This window comes from Hevea brasiliensis, unplaced genomic scaffold (genome assembly GCF_030052815.1).
Source record: "Hevea brasiliensis isolate MT/VB/25A 57/8 unplaced genomic scaffold, ASM3005281v1 Scaf310, whole genome shotgun sequence".
NCBI lineage: Eukaryota > Viridiplantae > Streptophyta > Magnoliopsida > Malpighiales > Euphorbiaceae > Hevea > Hevea brasiliensis.
In genome coordinates, this window is record NW_026614819.1 from 90,001 (window position 1) to 100,000 (window position 10,000).

Sequence of the window (10,000 nt, forward strand, 5' to 3'; positions counted from 1 at the left end):
CGCCTTATTGGGTAGAATGCCTTCCGCTGTGGGTTATCAACCTACCCTTAGTACCGAAATGGGCTCTTTACAAGAAAGAATTACTTCTACCAAAGAAGGGTCCATAACTTCTATTCAAGCAGTTTATGTACCTGCGGACGATTTGACTGACCCTGCTCCTGCCACGACATTTGCACATTTAGATGCTACTACTGTACTATCAAGAGGATTAGCTGCTAAAGGTATCTATCCAGCAGTAGATCCTTTAGATTCAACGTCAACTATGCTCCAACCTCAGATCGTTGGTGAGGAACATTATGAAACTGCGCAAAGAGTTAAGCAAACTTTACAACGTTACAAAGAACTTCAGGACATTATAGCTATCCTTGGGTTGGACGAATTATCCGAAGAGGATCGCTTAACTGTAGCAAGAGCACGAAAAATTGAACGTTTCTTATCACAACCCTTTTCGTAGCAGAAGTATTTACCGGTTCTCGGGGGAAATATGTCGGTCTAGCAGAAACAATTAGAGGGTTTAAATTGATCCTTTCGGGAGAATTAGATAGTCTCCCTGAGCAGGCCTTTTATTTGGTAGGTAATATTGATGAAGCTACTGCGAAGGCTACGAACTTAGAAATGGAGAACAACTTGAAGAAATGACCTTAAATCTTTGTGTACTGACCCCGAATCGAATTGTTTGGGATTCAGAAGTGAAAGAAATCATTTTATCTACTAATAGTGGACAAATTGGCGTATTACCAAACCATGCACCTATTGCCACAGCTGTCGATATCGGTATTTTGAGAATACGCCTTAATGACCAATGGTTAACGATGGCTCTGATGGGTGGTTTTGCTAGAATAGGCAATAATGAGATTACTGTTTTAGTAAATGATGCAGAGAAGGGTAGTGACATTGATCCACAAGAAGCTCAGCAAACTCTTGAAATAGCAGAAGCTAACTTGAGGAAAGCGGAAGGCAGGAGACAAATAATTGAGGCAAATCTAGCTCTCAGACGAGCTAGGGCACGAGTAGAGGCTATCAATGGGATTTCGTAACTATAACTAGTTGGTGCGTCCGAATAATCAAAAGAACTTCTGTATAAACAGAAGTTCTGTTTATACACTTTTTTTTATTCTACCAATTGAATAGAATCATAAGTAGAATCGGATTCTAATACAACGAAAATTTTTTCAATTCAAAAAATGAAATAGAATGGAACGAAAAAGATCAAAAATCAATAAAATTAAAATAAGGTGGGTAAAAAAACTTATTAGATAGCATTGATTCTGATATCTAATAAGTTCTACCTACTATTGCAAGTTCTACCTACTATTGGATTTGAACCAATGACTCTCGCCGTATGAAAGCGATACTCTAACCACTGAGTTAAGTAGGTCATTTATCATCACAAAGAGAAAGAAATGGAATCCGTCACATCGATGGATTATAAATGTAATTTTAATTATAAATGGAATATTTTTTATAAGCAATACCGATCAAAGAGATCAAAGAAATAGGATGTTGGATCATATAATATTCATCTTGACAAGAAATTATCGACATGATAAAATATGTATCACAAACACAAGGGCTATAGCTCAGTTAGGTAGAGCACCTCGTTTACACGCGCGCCAATGTTTTTTTTTTTTTTTTTCAAAGGAGTCCATCATGTAATCAAAAGACTTATTGAGAAGTCGATGTCTTACTCCATGACTTTTAGGGAACAAGAGAACAATAGCCTGACACAAAAGGTTCGGTCCAATTTAGGTGCCTTTTTAGACGCCCAATAGAACCCATCATTGATTATTGATTTAAGACCTTGATAAGGTGAATACCCAGTCTATTCAATGCTAGGCATAATGAGTATAAGAACCTCAAAAATTCTCTTTTCGTCCTATCCTATGAACTTTAAGGTGTATGAAGTTTCATATTGGATTCTTTAAGCAGAAGTGGGGCGATGGAGATTCCATTTAACTTAGGTTGATCTAAGCCAAAAGCAGACCTACGTCAGGATAACCCTTCTCTTCTTTGAAACACTTTGGTAGTGCTCTTGGATCGGAATACATAAATCAGAGCACACGGAGCCATCTTCTTATCTTTCTGCCAAGAGAATTATGGTAGACTAACGGATTATTTATATCAGTTAATGAACGAGCCCAATGCAAAACAAAAAAATGCATGTTGGGTCTTTGAAAAAGTTCGAATCATTTTGATAAAAATCAGTTTGATCTGTTTTACCGAGAAGGTCTACGGTTCGAGTCCGTATAGCCCTAAAAAAAATTTAAAATAAATAAAATAATAATAAAATATAATAAAATAATATATAAATATATAAATTTCTAAATTCTATATAATAGAATAATTTATATATTAAATAATAATATTTAATATAAATAACAATATTATTTGATATAGAATATAAATATAGAATATAGAATAATAATATAATATATAAAATTAAAATAAATAATTTCTAAAATTAAAATTAAAATAATAGAAAATTAAAATAATAATAAAAAAATAAAAAAAAAAAAAAAAAGAAAAAATTCTAATAGAATTTAGACATTCTAAACAACTAAACAAAAAATGAGAATTATATTTTGAATTCCCTCTTTTTTAGAGAGAATCAAAGGTGAAGTGAAAAGGCGGAAGGGGGGGTCTTCTTTATATTTTATATAAGAGCAATATCTATTTATACTATATCAATATTATATCAATATCGAAAAAAAATTCAAAAATTGAAGTAAACGTAATGGAAAAATTATAGTCGACGAATCTTGAAACGAGACATATACCAAAGCAAACAAAAAAAACTAGGTGGTTGAATCAAAATAAATTGTTGTTTTGACTAACCGGTTATAGATGAGTTAGGAATTAATTCCAATTCGACTCGACTAATCTAGTATATTTTCCACATTCATAGGAGTGCGCCTATGTTTCTGATTTACGAATATGATATATTCTGGGCATTTCTAATAATATCAAGTGTTATTCCTATTTTAGCATTTCTAATTTCCGGAGTTTTATCCCCGATTAGCAAAGGGCCGGAGAAACTTTCTAGTTATGAATCGGGTATAGAACCAATGGGTGATGCTTGGTTACAATTTCGAATCCGTTATTATATGTTTGCTCTAGTTTTTGTTGTTTTTGATGTTGAAACAGTTTTTCTTTATCCATGGGCAATGAGTTTCGATATATTGGGGTTATCCGTATTTATAGAAGCTTTCATTTTCGTGCTTATCCTAATTGTTGGTTCAGTTTATGCATGGAGAAAAGGAGCATTAGAATGGTCTTAGCTCTTGAATATTCCGGAAAATTTTATGTATATAAAAATAACATTGAGAAAATTATGAATTCCATTGAGTTTCCTTTACTTGATCGAACAACTCAAATTTCAGTTATTTCAACTACATCAAATGATCTTTCAAATTGGTCAAGACTCTCCAGTTTATGGCCACTTCTCTATGGTACCAGTTGTTGCTTCATTGAATTTGCTTCATTAATAGGCTCACGATTCGACTTTGATCGTTATGGGCTAGTACCAAGATCTAGTCCTAGACAAGCGGACCTGATTTTAACAGCCGGCACCGTAACCATGAAAATGGCTCCTTCTTTAGTGAGATTATATGAACAAATGCCTGAACCAAAATATGTTATTGCTATGGGGGCATGTACAATTACAGGGGGGATGTTCAGTACCGATTCTTATAGTACTGTTCGGGGAGTTGATAAGCTAATTCCTGTAGATGTCTATTTGCCAGGCTGTCCACCTAAACCGGAGGCGGTTATAGATGCTATAACAAAACTTCGTAAAAAAATATCTCGAGAAATTTATGAAGATCGAATTAGGTCTCAACCGGGGAAACGGTGTTTTACTACTAATCACAAGTTTAATATTGAACGCACTACTCATACTGGAAATTATGATCAAGAATTACTCTATCAATCGCCGTCTACTTCAAAGATCCATCGTTAAACATTTTTCAAATATAAAAGGTCAGTATCGTCCAACGAATTAGTAAATTAGAGGAAGGATTCGTTTGTACAGAATAACAAAGGGCAAGTCAATCTTCATAAATTTCATCGTGAATGTGAAATACTTATATTATAATTATACAAATAAAAATGCGGGAGAGAGAAAAAAGATGCAGGGTCGTTTGTCTGCTTGGCTAGTCAAACATGGGCTAGTTCATAGATTTTTGGGTTTTGATTACAAAGGAATAGAGACTTTACAAATAAAGCCAGAAGATTGGCATTCCATTGCTGTCATTTTATATGTATATGGTTACAATTATCTGCGTTCGCAATGTGCCTATGATGTAGCACCGGGCGGGCTGTTAGCTAGTGTATATCATCTTACGAGAATAGAGTATGATATAGATCAACCAGAAGAAGTATGTATAAAAGTATTTGCCCCAAGGAAGAATCCTAGAATTCCGTCTGTTTTCTGGGTTTGGAAAAGTGCGGATTTTCAAGAAAGGGAATCTTATGATATGCTGGGAATCTTTTATGATAATCATCCACGCTTGAAACGTATCTTAATGCCGGAAAGTTGGATAGGGTGGCCCTTACGTAAGGATTATATTGTTCCCAATTTTTATGAAATACAAGATGCTCATTGAATAATAAGAAACTAAGCTTCAGTGTTACAACTCCAGATATTCAAGGAATATTTGTACGCTCTCTTATAGATCAACAGAGTTTTTGAAGTCTCATTCATATTATTATGGATAGACTAAAAAAAAATAATAATAATAATAATACAATTAGGAATTCATTGAATTCTCAAATTTTGAAGATATTGATTTCGGACGAGCCGAGCTAACTAATAGGATGAACTAAACGAATTCTACATCATGAACTTTGTACCGCGCACATCCCTTACTTAGATGAGCTATATAAAGTCACATAACATAGGAGAGAATGAAAAAATAGAATATGAAAGAAAATAAAGAAATGAAAGAGGATCAGATTCTATTTATACTGTATCTGAGACGAATCTTGGATATTTACACCCTTCAACTCCTATAGACTAGACTTTTAGGTTTTTTAACTAACTAATTTAACTTTAACCTTTCGAATCTATATGAAGTATTAACATTCTTTTTGACCGAGAGGAGACACACACATTATGAACAAATCAAATAAAAAAGAAGAGGAAACGAAACATAATCTAATTTTTTTTTTTATATACTTTTTTATAATAGAAACTCTTTATTTATAACATAAACTCTTTGCTCATCTAAAAAGGTTCTATCTACAGACATCTAGATGGATAAGTTAAGTATATATCATGATCTATACTATTAATGAATATGCATGTCGATCTATATCAGATCTATATCAATTAATTTAATTAAGTTGTAGAATAGATACTCATACACAATGCCAGGAACCAGATTTGAACTGGTGACACGAGGATTTTCAGTCCTCTGCTCTACCAGCTGAGCTATCCCGACCATTTTCGACGCGTCATCTTCCTCATTTTACTAAACGACTTGGGTCTATGTCAATTAAAAAAAAGTAAAAAAAAGACGAAAAAGTATTCTAAAAGCCTTATCCAGACCTGGAATGTTTTGTATCTTTTTTTAAAATAAAAAGAAAAAAAAAAAGACGACTTCGTAAATTTCAGTTCGAATAATGATTTTGATTGTTAATCATTCCAATTCCCAATGTGGATTCTTGTTTTGCTCAAAGATGTTCGTTTGTATGTGTATCATATCTATTCCAAGACTTGTGAAAAAAAATCCAGCCTGGATATGTTTGTGAAAGAATCGAATGAATGAGAAAGATAATGAGATTTGAACCGTTAACGAAAAGAGAGAATAGGATAAAAATAATTAGGGAGTCGAGCGGGCCTTTTTTGGGGATAGAGGGACTTGAACCCTCACGATTTCTAAAGTCGACGGATTTTCCTCTTACTATAAATTTCCTTGTTGTCGATATTGACATGTAGAATGGGACTCTATCTTTATTCTCGTCCGATTAATCAGTTATCTATCCGACTTTGGAATGAATGATTTGATCAATTAATATTCAACCCTTTCTTCAACTTGGAATCAATTCAAAACAATTTTGTTTTTATTTCATTTTTCATATAAAGATAAAAAAAATACGGATTTGGGCTCCTATTAATCTTAATTAATCTTAATCATTTGAGATAGTCTTTCAGTACGTATACGTATGTATATACGGTTATCCTTTCTGAAGTTTTGACGGAAGGATTTCTTTACTTTACTAATGCAACGCAGTCAACTCCATTTATTAGAACAGCTTCCATTGAGTCTCTGCACCTATCCCCCCCTTTTTTTTATTCTGTCTTTACTTTGTTTGTTTTCGGAAAACAGGATTTGGCTCAGGATTGCCCATTTTTAATTCCGGGTTTCTCTGAATTTGAAAGTTATCACTTAGTAAGTTTCCATACCAAGGCTCAATCCAATTAAGTCCGTAGCGTCTACCAATTTCGCCATATCCCAAATATTTTTGTTTTGAAATTAAGATCTTATTATTATCCCCCTTTTTTCATTTCTATTCTACTGGAACTGTTGAAGTCATTAGATACCGATTCCTATAAAAAGTCTTTCCTCTTATTTTTTTATTTCTTGTCTATCTTCTTTTATCTCTATCAGAGACCCTTATTTAGTCTAATCAGAAAGGATTCTATCATTTCTCTATCCGCAATTCAATATAGATGTATATATACCACATTAATTACATATACTTTTCTTGCTCTCATTTTTTTTTTCTCGTGCAATTTTTAATACTCGAACGATCAATTCTTTTTCTTTTTTTTCTATATTCATAATAATTAATTATGAATAACTAAGAATGAAAAGAATAAAAAATTAATAGCCAAGATTCCATTAGTTTACTAAATTCCTATACATGTACAATTTCTGTTATGTAAGCCCGCTTAGCTCAGAGGTTAGAGCATCGCATTTGTAATGCGATGGTCATCGGTTCGACTCCGATAGCTGGCTTTTCTCTATTTGTTTAATTTTTTACATAATTGATAATGTTTTTTTAAATCAAAGAATATTGAAAAGGCCCCTTTCCCTTTTTTCCGAGGGTGACCGATTATTATGTGGTAGGAACTTCCAATTAGGAATAATATGAATAAAGGTTAGAGTAGTTAAATCTCTGCAGAACAAATCAAGAACAAGAAAAGAACCTTTTTTTTTCTATATACATTATTGGTATATATACAATAAGGAATAAGGTCCGGATATTGATACAATCCACTCATTATTATTTGTAATATACTAATTTAGTAGATAGTAGATTTTGCTTCATTTATCATATTTATCCTTTAGTTCAGTTTTAATTTAGTTCAGTTTTAATTTAGGTTTCTGAAAATTCAAAAACAATAAAAAGAAAATAAGGAGTTTTTATGTCACGTTACCGAGGGCCTCGTTTCAAAAAAATACGTCGTCTGGGGGCTTTGCAGTGAATAACTAGTAAAAGGCCTAAAGTCGGGAGCGATCTTAGAAATCAATCACGCTCCGGTAAAAAATCTCAATATCGTATTCGTTTAGAAGAAAAACAAAAATTGCGTTTTCATTATGGTCTTACAGAACGACAATTACTTAAATATGTTCGTATCGCCGCAAAAGCCAAAGGGTCAACAGGTCAGGTTTTACTACAATTACTTGAAATGCGTTTGGATAACATCCTTTTTCGATTGGGTATGGCGTCAACTATTCCTCGAGCCCGCCAATTAGTTAATCATAGACATATTTTAGTTAATGGTCGTATAGTAGATATACCAAGTTATCGCTGCAAACCCCGAGATATTATTACAGCGAGAGCTGAACAAAAATCTAGAGCTATGATTAAAAATTATCTTGATTCATCCCCCCAGGAGGAATTGCCAAAACATTTGACTCTTCACCCATTCCAATATAAAGGATTGGTCAATCAAATAATAGATAGTAAATGGGTTGGCTTGAAAATAAATGAATTACTAGTGGTAGAATATTATTCTCGTCAGACTTAAACCTAACTAAAATAACAAGGGTTCGGATAATTTTGCCCCCTTGTCGCCTAAGTAAAGAAATCAAAAGTAAGGGCTTGATCGGGAGATTTTTCTCCCATTCATATATCATAGAACGATAGGGATATTTTCATTCCTTTCCATTTTTTCCAGTATTTTCTGTACCGCAGAAATTAGGAATATTAGGAATAGAGAATCTATATAAAGGAAAGGTCTAACTGTTGGAATAAAGGTATCCATTGTTATGTGATTTGATACATTGCGATTCGTAACATTGATAAATTAGGTGAAGGTACGGAAAGAGAGGGATTCGAACCCTCGGTAAACAAAAGCCTACATAGCAGTTCCAATGCTACGCCTTGAACCACTCGGCCATCTCTCCTACATAATGATTATGGCCCAGAACCCGAGTGAATCGCGAGTCATTTATATTAGATTGTTGGATAGGTAAAGATAATTTTGTTTTTGTGAAAAACTCTTTGTTAAAAATAATAAAGATATATATTTATTCGTGTTTGTGAAGACAGCCCTTCCGTCTTTTTTTGATATCTATACCGGCTTAAATCATTAGATTGGAACGACTCGAATGATCGGTCTATCTTTTTTTTTTTTTATGAATTGAGTCTGTTTTTTATGTTATTTTGTACTGTACAACTACTTTTTGTGGGATCGTTTTCTCATGAGAGGTAATTAAAAGAAATTATAAAATGGATTGCTACCTATGCCTAGATCTCGGATAACTGGAAATTTTATTGATAAGACTTTTTCAGTTGTAGCCAATATCTTATTACGAATAATTCCGACAACTTCGGGAGAAAAAGAGGCATTTACTTATTACAGAGATGGTGTGATTTGATTTTTTTATTTACCGCTGTCAAGTCTTAGGAGAAAGACACATTAGTCGGGATAGAAAGATTTGAAATAACTCTACGCTTGTTGAAGGTGAAGTTTATAAATAAAACAATTCCTTCTGTCGGGTATCCCCGATTAATGCAGCCTCAAATGCTTCAATTGTCAATTCTAGCATTGAACGAAAGGTTACACCTATGCCTATGGCTATGGGTTCTGTATTGCAGGTTAACCCTACCCCACTAGTACCAATAGGCGGCATAGAGGAAGAAGCACTACGCCTAGGAATCAACAACGCAAAAACTTTGTTAGAAATTATCCCTTTCTTTATTGGGATCGGGACTAAGAGGAATGGTTGGGACAACAAACATCCATCTCGTTCGTACTTTGGATACCCGTATAACCATCGAAGACTGTTGAAGTGACTAATTCCTAGAAATTAAGGAAGATTGAGGACAAAGAAATTGTTGGAGTTAACTTAATATTTTTATCTAGTATCAACATGCTTGATGTTAAGAAAAGATCTTTTGCAGGAAGGTTGGCTAGAGATTTCTTGTAAAAACACTAGCCCAGATCAGTTCATAAAGAGAAAATTTCACTCACCTGTTTTTTCTATGTTATGTATTATTCTCATTATGAACATAAGGGAGGAGCCGTATGAGATGAAAATCTCACGTACGGTTCTGGAACGGAGATTCTTTGAATCGAATGACGACAGTAACGAATGTCTGCTCAATCCGAAGGAAATTATGCAGAAGCTTTACAGAATTATTATGAAGCTATGCGGCTAGAAATTGATCCCTATGATCGAAGTTATATACTCTATAATATAGGCCTTATTCACACAAGTAATGGAGAACACACAAAAGCTTTGGAATATTATTTTCGGGCACTAGAACGAAACCCCTTCTTACCACAAGCTTTAAATAATATGGCCGTGATCTGTCATTACGTGCGACTATCTCCACTATAGAAAGAAAAAAAAAAAAAAAAGAAAAAAATTTACTAGAAATAGGCTTTCTACATATGCATCGTCCAAAACAACGATTTTTATCAGCTGTAGCAAAAAAAGCAACTTCATAGAAGTCAAAATGTGAAGAAAAAAATATGCCTAGATACTTTTTTCTATGGATAAAGGATCTAATTGATAGAGGAAGCATCGTAAAGATCAATTAG

General features: G+C 33.5%; 1 protein-coding gene, 3 non-coding genes and 2 pseudogenes across 4 annotated transcripts; 4 read left to right on the top strand and 2 right to left on the bottom strand.

The window, feature by feature from the left end:
• Window positions 1-1,207, top strand: part of LOC131177035 (ATP synthase subunit beta, chloroplastic-like) — a 2,341-nt pseudogene extending 1,134 nt beyond the window's left edge.
• A 418-nt stretch (window positions 1,208-1,625) lies between these two features.
• LOC110667426 (NAD(P)H-quinone oxidoreductase subunit K, chloroplastic) lies at window positions 1,626-5,805 on the top strand. The gene is made up of 2 exons (XM_021828268.2): window positions 1,626-3,851; window positions 4,306-5,805. Exons 1-2 carry the CDS (start codon window positions 3,158-3,160, stop codon window positions 4,602-4,604), a joined length of 993 nt encoding a protein of 330 aa, XP_021683960.2. The 5' UTR covers window positions 1,626-3,157; the 3' UTR covers window positions 4,605-5,805.
• TRNAF-GAA (transfer RNA phenylalanine (anticodon GAA)) lies at window positions 5,369-5,441 on the bottom strand. The gene has a single exon. It is a non-coding gene; the product is annotated as a tRNA-Phe (tRNA).
• A 1,084-nt stretch (window positions 5,806-6,889) lies between the features above and the next one.
• Window positions 6,890-6,962, top strand: TRNAT-UGU (transfer RNA threonine (anticodon UGU)). Its single transcript has one exon. It is a non-coding gene; the product is annotated as a tRNA-Thr (tRNA).
• A 410-nt stretch (window positions 6,963-7,372) lies between these two features.
• On the top strand, window positions 7,373-9,417 carry LOC131177036 (30S ribosomal protein S4, chloroplastic-like; annotated as a pseudogene).
• Window positions 8,271-8,357, bottom strand: TRNAS-GGA (transfer RNA serine (anticodon GGA)). Its single transcript has one exon. It is a non-coding gene; the product is annotated as a tRNA-Ser (tRNA).
• Window positions 9,418-10,000: the final 583 nt, after the last annotated feature.

Coding starts and splice junctions, on each gene's coding strand:
- LOC110667426 (XM_021828268.2), top strand. CDS start 3,158: ATGGGCAATGAGTTTCGATATATTGGGGTTATCCGTATTTATAGAAGC. Junction 3,852..4,305: donor GTCTCAACCGGGGAAACGGT/GTTTTACTACTA, acceptor CCTATGATGTAG/CACCGGGCGGGCTGTTAGCT.